Source organism: Archocentrus centrarchus, chromosome 5, assembly GCF_007364275.1.
Source record: "Archocentrus centrarchus isolate MPI-CPG fArcCen1 chromosome 5, fArcCen1, whole genome shotgun sequence".
Lineage (NCBI taxonomy): Eukaryota > Metazoa > Chordata > Actinopteri > Cichliformes > Cichlidae > Archocentrus > Archocentrus centrarchus.
Window position 1 is genome coordinate 26,754,672 of NC_044350.1, and position 13,319 is coordinate 26,767,990.

General features: G+C 38.8%; 2 protein-coding genes across 4 annotated transcripts; both read right to left on the minus strand.

The window, feature by feature from the left end:
- Nucleotides 1-224: 224 nt before the first annotated feature.
- tgm5l (transglutaminase 5, like) lies at nucleotides 225-5,087 on the minus strand. 3 transcript variants are annotated; one of them, XM_030729649.1, is made up of 15 exons: nucleotides 4,929-5,087; nucleotides 4,580-4,762; nucleotides 4,270-4,503; nucleotides 3,987-4,105; nucleotides 3,477-3,605; nucleotides 2,906-3,083; nucleotides 2,630-2,765; nucleotides 2,432-2,535; nucleotides 2,089-2,328; nucleotides 1,922-1,984; nucleotides 1,613-1,822; nucleotides 1,322-1,479; nucleotides 1,053-1,189; nucleotides 366-613; nucleotides 243-335 (listed from the first exon to the last, which is right to left on the minus strand). In XM_030729649.1, exons 1-14 carry the CDS (start codon nucleotides 4,933-4,935, stop codon nucleotides 454-456), a joined length of 2,058 nt encoding a protein of 685 aa, XP_030585509.1. In that variant the 5' UTR covers nucleotides 4,936-5,087; the 3' UTR covers nucleotides 243-335; nucleotides 366-453. The 3 variants fall into 3 exon arrangements, with proteins under 3 accessions (XP_030585508.1, XP_030585509.1, XP_030585507.1); XM_030729647.1 differs by having other exon boundaries at nucleotides 244-335; nucleotides 1,613-1,825; XM_030729648.1 differs by having other exon boundaries at nucleotides 225-613; nucleotides 1,613-1,825.
- Nucleotides 5,088-10,119: 5,032 nt separating this feature from the next.
- On the minus strand, nucleotides 10,120-11,978 carry pxmp4 (peroxisomal membrane protein 4). The gene is made up of 4 exons (XM_030729997.1): nucleotides 11,785-11,978; nucleotides 11,459-11,521; nucleotides 11,175-11,373; nucleotides 10,120-11,065 (listed from the first exon to the last, which is right to left on the minus strand). The coding sequence occupies exons 1-4, from the start codon at nucleotides 11,895-11,897 to the stop codon at nucleotides 10,796-10,798; spliced, it is 645 nt and encodes a 214-aa protein (XP_030585857.1). The 5' UTR covers nucleotides 11,898-11,978; the 3' UTR covers nucleotides 10,120-10,795.
- Nucleotides 11,979-13,319: the final 1,341 nt, after the last annotated feature.

Below are 13,319 nucleotides of genomic sequence, written 5' to 3' on the forward strand. Positions count from 1 at the left end.
ATAGGGATTAAATAAAACTTTAAACAGGAGTGATGAATTATAAAGTAAAGTACATGTTTAGATCAAGAGGGTTGAAAAGCATTCCATGCACGAAATCAAATGGACTTTTTTTTTTTTAAATGAGGAAAGATCGCCATCTGCAGGCCAAGAAAAGAACTGCAGTAACAAATACACTGACGCACAAACACTGTGTGGTTTTGAGAAGAAATGAGACATAGAATGGAGACTTTTTATGACTTTTATTTTTAAAATCATACAACATTAAGGTAGCAGTGCTGATTTTCATGGCTCAAACACACACACACACACACACACATATATATATATATATATATATATATATATATATATATATATATATATATACATATATAAATAGCAAAATAAATAAAATAAATTAGATTTACATTAGTTATTTACATCACAGGAAAACCACGAGAATGGCCACAGGTGCTAATCATTTTTAACAGAGACCATCTTAAAGCCACTAATGGTGACATTCATGTTTGTGAGTGACAGGCTGGCTTGCAGCATCTTTACACCTGTTGGTGTAAAGATGGGGATGAATGGGACAGGCTGATCTACCCTTCCTCCTGGGCTCAGAGGAGGCATCCTGCAGGAAGACACAAAGAGCTTATGAAAAAAAGAAATGTTTGCAAAATGTAGAAATTTATTGCATTAACTTGGGCTGGCAGTGGCAAGGTAGAATAAACATCCTGTCACTTTGCACTTATGTTCATTTTAACTTGTCACGCTTATAATAAAAATATGTTTAATAGCCATTCACTACTTGGAAATAATTATTAGCCAAGATCTGCACGCTGAATTTGGGAAAAGTCAGAGATTGTGTTGCTATGCAGCCATGAATATAAACCCACAGAACAATACAAGCATACGACAAGTTAGCATTCCTTCAAGAAACAGCGACGGTTATTGTACTGCTGAGTACAATAACCAATATTTTAGAATTCCTTTCACTTTCATTTATGATGTTCAAAAGTCCCTGTGATGTCTATTAATTATTCTCCATGACACAAGAAGGTCAGCCTTACCTGAACTGAAGTTTACGCTGGAGCAGCCCAGCCCCAGCTACAGTCAGAACTCCACTGACTGGGTGAGAATATGGGTTGATGAAAGACACCAGGGCAATCTGCTCTTTGTATGCGACAATGGAGTTTTCACGTGAAACCTGAAGGAGAAATGTGTTAGTGAACCCAGAATATTTCCTCAAATGACCTTAGAGTTATATAACTTTAAAGGTAAGTAAATATCTGTCAATCTAAACGTTAAGGAAGCAATATTGAGAATTTTTATTAAGTACCTGTATGATGAGCTGTGGGCTGGCAAGGTTGAACTCCTCCGAGGCCAGGACCGTCTCACGACTGGCCATATCCTCCAGAACAACTGCAAGGTTGATCAGTTTACTTTCCACCACATCTTGATATTTTGCTGGGGGGATCTGCAGGTGCAGCACCTTGACTGGATAAAGAGAAGCATACAGAAACGAGGGTGTGTTAAATCAAGTGTAAAATCCAGTTACATTACATTCTGAAAACCACAGCAGTCTTTCAAAGGGGAACATTATAGTTGCAGATGAGAAAAGTAAATGTACCTTCCATGGGTGCCAGTTGTATAACACCATGGTCTTCCCAGAAGGTGTCTGTGGGGTTGCGATTGTATTCTTTTGCTTGGGCGTTGAGATGCACCTTCAGCCTCTTGCCTACATTCTGCTTGTTCACGATTTTCACTGTGAAGCTGACAGGTTCCCCAGCAACAGGGGATTTGTCCAGGGTCAGGAAAACGAACACTCTCTGAGATGAGCCTGCTGAATAAACATGGAGAAAGTCCATCTTCATGAAAAGACATATCTTTAAATAACTAATTCTAAAGGCTGATGAATTCATTCAAAACTACAATTTACCTCTGCTTAATGTTGAGTTGGCTGAACTTGCAGAGCGTCTTGATGAAAGTGTTGAAGTTGGGCCTGTATTATAAAGACAGAAAGAAAAATGTGAGTATGTATTTTTAGCATTTTTGCTAAATATTGTGTGCGAATTAATGCATAGATTTCTTGTTTTCTGGTCATACTTTTGACGTGTTTGTAGTCTCCTGTGATGTTCTGCAATCTGGGGAACCCAATAGCCTTAGTGCAGATGAGGGAGCCAACTCTATCTGTGTCTTTGCTAAAGCTGAGGACCTGACCCTGGCCCAAGATGATTGTGTGGATGTCGGCGTTCACGCTGGCATAGACAAACGGGATGTCATATAACAGGTCGACACGCTTGTTCTTAATTGCTTTGACTGGAGCCGGACCACAGCAGTACACTCCTAGGATGATGGGGGAGGAATAGAAGGTTATGAAAAAGTTCACCAACAATTTTAAAAGTGGAAGATGAAAATTCACACAAGTTTAAGCATTTTTCTCACACACCTCCACTTCTCTCCTGAGGAGTTGGGTCAAGAACCTGCCAGCCATCCATTCCAGATTCCACATCCTGGCGAGTCATCCAGCACTCCACCCAGACATGGAAATTCCTGTTAAGAAGATCCAACAAATTAAGGATTTAAACATCAACAAAGCCTTTAAAATAGTTAAATTATAGAGTCTGTAAGCAAATCTAAAACTGACCAGATGCTGTCTTTGCTGTGGTTTAACTTCTGCCCTGTTGAGCTGTAATATTCCTCAATCACCAGGTTCCCATTAGTGTCGTGAGCAGAGTTGAAGTTTGTGACAACACGGCAAGGAATGCCAAGAACTCTCATAACTGAAAGATACAATCAAAGCACAGATGTTTAAAATGCCGGTGAGATGTTTGAACATTGCATCATGGGAAAAGGAATGATTCAGTGCTAAAACAAGGCTGATACGACGTCATAAATTTTAGAATGACTAAGATATAAGCACCTGTGCACATGACAGCTGCAAACACCCAGCACTGTCCATACTTGACTGGGCTATTACCAGACTGGGCCCACTTTCTCAAAATGTCCCCGCTTCCAGTCCACATGGTGGGACTGACACCTTGTTTGAAGTCATCTGTCCAGTTCCCTTTCAGCACACCACAATCATCCTCACTGTTGATCTAAACACAAAAGACAAGACAAGCATAGTTTTCAGTGTTTGCACATCATCTCCCAAAGATGACAAAACAGGTTTGGGCGTCCCATAAATTTCCATCTGACTTGCTGTGTTTAATAACTGCTCTGTTTTACAATGATAATTACAGTGTTGCTGCACATGACATTAAATGTTCAGAACTTTGAAGGCGGTGTCTTTTTTTATCCTTTCAACCTGCAGAACACATTGTCCCAATTCAAGCCCCAACTTGTTTCACAGGTATCAATGATGCTTATGTTGTAATAGAAAGTAAACAAACAAACAAACAAAAAAATCAACCTCATGTGAGAAAAAGAACAATTTGTACTTGAAGTTCATGTTGAAGATGTGTTGCCAGACAAAATCTGTTCACACTCACCATGGCAGACACAATCCGACTGAGGTACACTGGGTTGTTTCGGTTCAGGTAGTCCATTCTTCTGTTATGTTTGTGCTGAGGGCTGACTTGGAGCAGATTCAGGCATGCCTCCAGAACACCAGGCTCATACTTTATAGGCAGAAAAAGAAAAGATGTGAGAAAATTTGAGTACATTGTGTTAAATAGACTGCTGATTTATTGTTGATAAATAAAAATGTATTTCCTCATTCATTTCATTTAAATTTTTTTTTTTTTTTATCAACTGTTGTTTTAAAGAATGGATTAAATTAACCCAAGGAGTGAAATTGAAGTGAGCACCACAAGTAACAATTATACACTGAAATCCAATCCATCACAGCGGTGCCACAGTGAATACTGTCTTTATGCACCTTTACAATACACACAAGACATTCAGAAATTACCATAAAGGCCTAGTTTAGTAAGCACATCCTCTGTTAATATATAATATAATATATTTCTTATTTTGGTTGACAGATACCACTTTCTTACCTGATCAAAGGACCATGGTCTTGACACAAGGTTCATTGCTGTTCCCATAAACAGCAACCCTGAGTCACTCTGGATATATTCTTCTCTCTGGTCCTCAAATGGGATGTACACTGCATCCTCTGCAAGAAACAAATAAACTTGTTACACCATACAAACCAAATCAATGTATTTCTGGTTTTATCAATTCTCTGTTGCTGCAACAAGCCATTAGAAAAACATCTGATTCTCTAATACTGATGGTTAAACAATCTTCCAATTGGTAACACCAGTTTGTTTTACTTACCAGAACACCAAGGGTTGCAGAGCAGGATGAATTTGCCGTCTGCATAGCTTTTCTTGCCATCCTGCGTAAACACACACAGCTGAAATCTGTAGCAGCCCACTGAGGCAGAGACAGGAGAGGAGATATAGATAGACGGTTCCAGAGGGTTCCAGCCTTCGGGGTCAATATAGGCCTTCCAGTTGGATGAGGAAGAACTCTTGGAGAAGGTTACAGGTATTACTGCGTACAGGTGACCTGGGGAGAGGGTCGAGGGTTAGACCACTTGCAGTCAAAAGTATCCAAGTAATTTATCCAGTAAAATCTAGAGTACCTAGCATGACTTTGATCCTCAGATTATCCGTCTTTGGGTTGAAGGGTCGGCCGTCCAGTTGAGCACTGATTTTGAACGGGGCTCCTCTTCGCACCACCAGAGATTTGGTGCTGCCGAAGCCATTTGTTCTATGACTCTCAAGATTTTCAGATCGTTCCAGGTTGACATATTTTATACTCAAGTCTGCAAATAGAGGGAAAAAAAATTATAGATTCTCAGCATCACTGACTGCAACAGTAAAAGCCATTTAATAGATCACACTCTTTTTAAGAGTGAATTTGCTCTATATAAGGAATGGATAGCAACAGATAGCAAGGAACAGACCAGAGTGAAAAAGATGAAATCTCACCTTCCATTTGTCTGTGTTCCTTGCTCACCACGATGCTCTATGCCTCTACTGTCACACAACTAAAGCTATATAAACATTTTGCCCAACCCACCTTAAGCACTGCAGAGGGTGGGGAGAAAGCAAACAGGCTTTCTTAAATTGTTACTAAGGCCCTAGAGTTATGTGAAACAAAACATGAGCAAAAATGTAGACAACCCTCCCCTCCCTGTGTCTCTTTGGACAGTTTCATGCGTAAACCAGGTTTTGGATGAGCAATCAGACTCACCCACTTAAAAATGCAAGCCAGCAGCTGGAGGATATCACGTCAGTTTGCTGGGTGTGTACTCTTGGAACATGCTAGAGTAGAACAGTTTGTAACAAAGGCCTGGGAACAGTACTTTTCAGTGTGCACCACCAGCAGTTAACAAACCTGATTTTCAAATGTTAATATGTGTCACACAGGCCGCAAATGTTTATTGTGGCATTTTTTTCCACAATAGTGTGTGCTGTCAGACGTCATATCATGACATGGGATTAAACTGTAGGATGCTTACTAGATTTCGTATTATTGTACTGTTGTATACTTGACTAAACTATAAGTTTATTTGTAGGGAAATTTGATGTTTTTGCTGATGGTTTTGAATGAATGAATGACATTGATTAAGTGCTTTGTACATTTAAATGCATCGTTGCAGAAATGACAATTGCCCCAAAAAATTAATGAAAATTTACCAACACAGTGATTAACAGTATGCCTGAACCAAACTGAACCAAACATTGAAAATATGGCCTGCCCCCCTTGGGGGTGCGGTGCGGGGCTGCGTTGGCTTCTTCGGCGTGGGGGGGGGCTCTGTGGAGGGTCGGGCGGTCCTTGGGTGCCGTGGGCCCGGGAGCCCTGCCGCCGGCCAGTGCAGGGGGCTGGCCGCTGGGGGGGGGCTGGCTTCTCATCGCCTTGGGTTCCCTGGAGCCCTCGCTCCTCGACTGGGGGGGCTCCGTCTGAGACCACCCTCTCCCGTCTGCTGGGGTAGGTGTGCGGTTGTCTTTGGACTGAGTGGCCGGGGGTCTTCCTGGCTCTTGGTGGGCTGCTGGTGGCCTGGGGTTCCGGGGGCTTTCCGTACCTGCCTCTGGCTTCTGATGGGTGGAGCTGCAGCGTTTTGCCCTCATTGGTAAGTACGTTCCATGACACAGACACAAACATGACACAGACACAAACGCCCACTCAATCACAACTCAACAAAATTGTTGGTGTGCGTAACATGCTTTGTTAGTTTTGATTTTCACACACAAATTTATTTTTGCAAGTATTGATAGTATTTTTTTTATATGTTAAAGTGATGAAGTATCTGATTAATAGACTTGTGCTCTTTCCCCTTTTTTTTTTTGCTCCCTTTCTCTCTCCCTTTTTCTTCTCTTTATTTTCCTCTTCTTCAGCCTGTCAGCTCTGGCTGTTACATAGTATGTGGAAAAATAACTCAGATAAATAAAATAAAGGGTTAAAACATCAACAAGAAGAGCCTATTGAGAACCTATAGAGCTCATCTTGAAATAGCAAATATGTTTGGCACAACAACGCATTCAGATCACAGTTCTGCTTGCAAGATCTACCAGACATGACAGGCTTTAAAAAAAAAAAAAAAAAAAAAAAAAAGAAAAGAAAATATGGTGATTTAGGCAAAAATTAAGACTTTCGATTAAAAAAAATTATTTAAGCCATTTTAAGAGGGTGATGATATGAGTCAGTAGAGTCTCTGTATTTACTCAGTAACTAACACTAAACTATGGGGCTTAAACGAACCACCTCACACAACCTGGACAAACAATCCTCTATTACAGTTTTATAAAGAACAGACACTCAGAGACATTTTAAAATACGATTTCAGAATCTTTTTTTTTTTTTACTCTTGTCAATAACTTAACATCAGACCAGAATGAAATGAAATTTTAAAATGCTGGCAATCCATGATGTGAATCTGCCATGTCACCACATCCCAAAGGTGATCTATTGGACTGATATGTGGTGACTGAGGAGGCCATTTGAGTGCACTGAACTCACTGTCATTTTCAAGAAACCAGTTTGAGATTATTTGAGCTTTGTGGCATATTATCAGAAGCTCGAATGTAATACGTTCAGGTGGTTAGGTGGTTGTTGACACATTATCAATCATGTGCACCATCACATGAAACAAGGTGTTTAAAAAAGGTGTGGGTCCTTACCACCAGGGCTTTTTGGGTGAAATCACTGTGAGACCTTGCCCAATCATGTGACCTATTCAGGTCACCTGAAGTAAGGGGAGGGGCTTGGGGAGGGACCTCAAGACTGCACTGAGGGTGGCCGACAGCTGGTATCGTAAGCCACCACCTCTGTTCAACAATGGTCAACATTTTTCCAGTCTTTAATAACTAGATTTTGGTGAGCTCACACGAATTTTATCCTCTTTATCCTGTTCATAGGTGACAGGCATGGCACCAGGTGTGGTCTTCTGATGGTATTTCCCATCTACTTCAACAAGTTCAATGTGCTTGGTTATAATGAGTGGTTATTTGAGCTACTGTTTCCTTCCTATCAGCTCAAAGCAGTCTGCCCATTTTCCTCTGACGTCTTTTTCAGATCATTTTCTGTAAGCTCTGGAGATGGTTGTGTACAAATACTCAGACCAATCTGTCTGTCTTTACACATAAATAACTGTACTAAATAAACATTAATTTCAATTCAATATATAGCACCAAATCACAACAGCAGTCACCTCAACGTGCTTCATACCGTAAAGTAAAAATCTTCCAGTATTCAGGAGAAACCCCCAACAATCAAATGACTCTCAAGCGCTTTGCAATGATGGGAAGAGAGAAGTCTATTTCAACAGGAAGAAACCTTCAGCAGAACCAGGCTCAGGGAGGGGCAGCCATCTGCTACAACCAGTTGAGGGTGAGGAGAAAGAGAAAAGAAAAGGCAGACCCTAGGGAGACAGGATAAAACACAGACCAAGGGAGAGAGAAGAAATGATGTGGATAAGAAATGATGTGGGGACACCTGGGGACTGAAAAGTGCTCGGTACATCAGTGAATCACATCAAGTTCACAGCAGTCTAAGCCTATAACAGCATAACTAAGAGATGGTTCAGGGTAACCCGATCCAGCCCTAACTATCATAAGCTTGATTAAAATGGAAAGCTTTGGGTTTAATCTTAAACTTAGAGTGTTTGTTTCCTGAATGCAAACTGGGAGCCGATTCCTCAGGAGAGGAGCCTGATAGCTGAAGGATAAGACATGATGTTGACTGATCATCAAAGACTTTGTATGTGAGGAGAAGGATTTTCAATTCAATTCTCGAGCTGATATGGGAGAAATATCATCTCTCTTTCTCATGCCTGTTAGTGCTCTCGCTGCAGCATTTTAGGGAACTTTTAAAACAACTTGTTAATAATTAATTACAATAGTCCCGCTTAGAAGTAATGAATGCTTGAAGTACACTGCTCAAAAAATTAAAGGTAGACTATGAAAACACATCAGTTATTATTGCAGGGTCATCTTAAGGTGACTGTTGATGTGATGTGCACTATATAAATAAAATTGAATTAAAATTGAATTGAATTCTGGCAATGGCATGTTTCTCATTTCAGAGATATTGTGCAGATGAAAAAAGGAGCCCTACATAATTGATTATTTGTGCAGATTGAAGGATATATCCTGATCATAAATGACTCCCTCACCGCGTTACTACAGGCCAAGTTAAGGCCATCTAAAGTAAATATCTGGTTAGAGACCATGTTTGTAAGATTTTTAAAGCTAGCTATAATAATTTACATTTTGTCTGAATTTAGGACAAGAAAATTATGGGATATCCAGAACTTTATGTTTTCAAGACATGCCTGTAGCTTAACTAATTAATTTGTGTCCGCTGGATTCATAAATAATTATAGCTGGGTATAATCTTCTTACATTACATTGAAAAGTCGATCAGTTTTCAAAATGCTCATACACTCTCACGCACAGCTCCCACACAAGGACTTGAACTTTTGTCCCAGAATAGCGTGGGAGGTTAGTTATTTGAAGCTGATCATTGTTCACACCGATGTTAAGATTTGCCTCCAAATGAAACCAGCATTATTGCGCAATTCTTGTTGTAGTCAAGGAGCTCTCACCCATTTCTAATTACACGCATGCACAATATTTTGGGTGGGAAGCATTTTTGAAGAATGAATACTAACTCATTGTCACGAATGCAACTGTTGCTCTCGGCAATATATGCCTATATTATAAGAAAAGTTATGAAAAGTTTAAGAATGAATGGCATTTTCCATGCTCCAAGTCATCCGGTGTTTATAGTGAAAATTGTTCTGTGTTTTATTTTGTAGCATTAAAATGACACCGGTTCCTTTTGGTCACACCGTTATATGACCCCACTACTTACTTCATGTAAGCACACATGTAGGAACCATGTATTAATCTACAATGCAGATCATTTTTAAATAATGAAAAAACACTGAGAATTAGAAGGTTAATTCAGTGGTCACTATCACATGCCACATGCATGTGTTTTGCTCAGTGTTACTTCTCTATTTGAATTTCTCACCAAAAATGGAAAGTTTCTTTGTGTCTAAGTCTAAGATTTTTATATTTAAGCAACATTTGGAATGTCACAACTACTTGTGATTACACTTTTGATATTTAAAATATTTTGTATATTTATAGATTCTGAGAGAAGAGCTGAAGAGGATGTGGAAGGTGAAAGTAACAGTGGTCCCCATGGTAATCAAAAGACTGAGGGGAGTGACCCCCCAAACTGGGAGAGTGGCTCCAGCAGATTGCATTTCAGATTTCATCTGAGATCTCTGTCCAGAAGAGTGCGGTCCTAGGAACAGCAAACATACTACACATGACCCTCAAGGTCACTGGCCTCTGGTAGAGGACCTGAGCAGGACTCTGGAGAACTTGACTGCATACTGAGGAGGTAATTCAGCCATTTGATTCAGGTGTGTTGGATCAGGGACACATCTAAAACCTGCAGGACACCGGCCCTCGAGGTGTGGATTTGAGGATCCCTTCTATAGATCTTCATGGGTCACTCTAGTGGAGAAATATGCTATTGTTAAACAGGGTAATGCATTCAAAAAGTGATGATTAACCTGGTAAATATAGAAATATCTTGAAACCGGTTCAAGTGAGACAATATTTAATTTATTTCTCATTAAATATTTTAACAACGGCACACCTTGTGTCATTAAGCAAAATTAACAAAAACTATAACATGCACACCCAGTATTTCTTGTGCGTGTATTCCTGGGAAGGATTCGTCTTAAGATCCAGCGTCATGAGTGAATCACCACTTCATTGGAAAAAAAAAAACTTCACTGGAAAAAACAAAAAAAAAAGCACTTGGGTAATCATCCAAACTTACCTAAAGCTTTGCAGAAAGAGTGGTGCATTTTAACAATTCTGATTTAAGCTGGGAAAAAAAAACAAAAAAAAACAGCTGCCAGTCTTTTATTCTTTATTGACTGAATATTTAAGAATGTTTTCAATTTTCAACTTAATCAGCTCAGTTATGACTACCAACAGTATGTCTCTGTGTAGTTACAGGGTTAAAAGAGGTAACAATTTCAGTATGAGTTTATTATTATTTTTTAATTACATGGCAGCTGCATTGAGTGATTTACCCCTGGAAAATCAGAAATTCAAATCAAACATCTGTACAATCAGATACAATATGAACAGAAAATCATACAAGATAGAAGTACTGCATAAAATATATTTTAGCAATTTATGAAAATATGCTGGTTTAGCTCTTTAGCTAAAAACCTTGTGCATACTGACACACACAAATTACAACACTGAAATACAAACTAGTCATAAATCATTATAATGCAAATTCACATTTGGGGGGGGGGGCTTCAGTTCTGAGGAGCGGTTCTTGGCTTATTGTAAACAAGGAAGTCTGAAATGTCATGCCACACGTTGCTGTCGTGATAGAGGTAGTTCATGGAAGACTGCAGTGATGGCTGAAGAGTGTGTGGGTAATACTCAAACAACCACAGAACGATACCCCAAACTAGCGTGGCAAAGAGAGGGAAAGGATCCTGTTTAGGCTGCGGAATGAATCCTTTCTCTACAGCCAGCCGAGCCAGGGCGAACAGGATCCTGGACAGCAGGTACATGTTGATCTAGAGTAAACCATAAAGAACTGCATGATGCATGTTGAGAACAGTGGCACATTATGCATGCTACATGTAACAGGTAATTATGACACCTAAAGCCTGTAGTTTGTCCCACCTGACTATTAATGTTGTTGTTATCTCCAAACACTAACCATCCTCCAACACAGGCAGCCAGAAATGAGTGAGACTGTAGACTCTTTCCTTGGAGTTTCTGCTGCAAAGCTTGCAGTCCTTTGTATGTGAACACAAAGCATGCCAGGTTTCTGGAGTGGGTGTATGTGGCCTTCAAAATGGCTTTGAACTTGTCCTTCAAACTAATAGGAGAAAGAAAAATACTTTAGAGGCACACAGAGTATAGCACTGGGTTTTGTTCATGTAAGGTTGCAGTTTATGTCTTACCTGCCACTTCTAAATAGAAATGTCATAACCAAGGCATGTGGTGCTCTGATTTTGGCCCCATATCTGAGAGATAAACAGTGTTACATCAGTGCTTCCTGGAGACACAGCCCGTTAAACACCTATAAGTATTATTATAGTCAACAAAATCTGCTGCTGCTAAAACTATGGGCTACACAAGTTACCAGAATGGCTCTGAGCCACTGGTGTATTAAAGAGAACAGCAGCTAAAGCCAGGAACAAGTGCATTGCCCCAGCATTTAGCTGCTTGTGCTGTGTAAATATGTAAAAAGCCTAGCAAAGCTCAGAGGCTGCTCCACTGAACTCACACAGCGCCATTCCTGAAGCCCTTCAAAACTGCCAACGCCGCTTTATATTTCTCCTGCTGTAGAAGATTATTGACGGTATAGAGAAGAGTTCTTATCAGATCAGGACCTGCCATGACTTTCAACCCAGCCGAGGGGAAACAAATACAGGTGGGACACAGAGTGCCGAATGGTGTGTCACAGTGAAAACGCACCCTGTAGCAGCGCTGCATTAAAGGTTCCTACGCATACAGAAATGCAGACCAACAAGCTGTCCTGATGGTTTTTCCACCAAACTAAACTGAAACGTAAACCAGGAAAAAAGGTTTAAAATGTTATAAAACATTACAAAAATACAAGTGTCTTAACTCTTAGTGTTATCTAAGATATCTACTTCAAACTTCAAAATCTGAAATAAATAAATAATAATAAAACAATAAATAATAAATAAAACATATGCTAAAATGAATGAAAACTACAATTTTAAATAATAATAAAATGAAAAGCACAAATAAATAGACTAATAAAAAATACCAAACTATAATAAAACTCTTCCATTTGAAATTGTGCCACCTGTGGAAAAAAAACAGCTTTAAAAAAAGAAAAATACAGTTACAGATAATTTAAGTGGAAACTGTTTTATAATTTTGCACACAAATGTTGGACACAAAGACGAGAGCCTGCTGCTCCTAGTTTTTATTGCAGTGCATCTTGTTGCTGACTGTAAATTAAAAGCCCAACCTTTGATACATTACGCATTAGTTATTCATCTACTGCTTATTACATAACGCAAGTGTGAATGCCTCATATGAGGAGTGAAGTTATTTTTTTTAATATATCACACTTCAGCTTAAATACAAGCCAATTTTTGACTACACCCTGCAGGAGAGGTTACAAATATTAGGGTGTTAAAATGGTAAAGGGGTAATTTCTGTATTCTAGTACATCAGAATACTGAATTAGGTAGACTCTAATTCAATTTCAGACAAGCTACATGATGTGTACTTATGTAATAGATTAATACAGTTTTCCATCATATATCTTATTTTTAAAGGTGTCACCTTACTAACTAGAGTTTGAAGAACTTAAATTCAAAGTATCAAATATATATATATATATATATATATATATATATATATATATATATATATATATATATATATATATATATATATATATATATATATATATATATATATATATATAGGTTCAAGTTTTAAATGAACAGTAATTCATATTAGCTAATGAATAATTGTACTTGTCTTGTACTTGTCAGCATTTTTTGCATTATGTCACACTGTTGAGTAATCGGTTTTTAGTAATATTTTACTTTGGGGTGGAAGAAAAATAATTAAAACAAAAAACATGCTAATTTCTAACTTTAGTATACTTGTGCTGACTGCTACATAATACCAGACTTTTAGAGCTAACTGTATTAGTCATTTAACTGCTGCTTATTACACAATGTAAGAGTGGATGCATAATTATGCAACATATTCAAATGGCTAGTTTTGCACTCTCCATTTTGTAGTTTTTGGGTTTTTTTAAATTTTTAATAG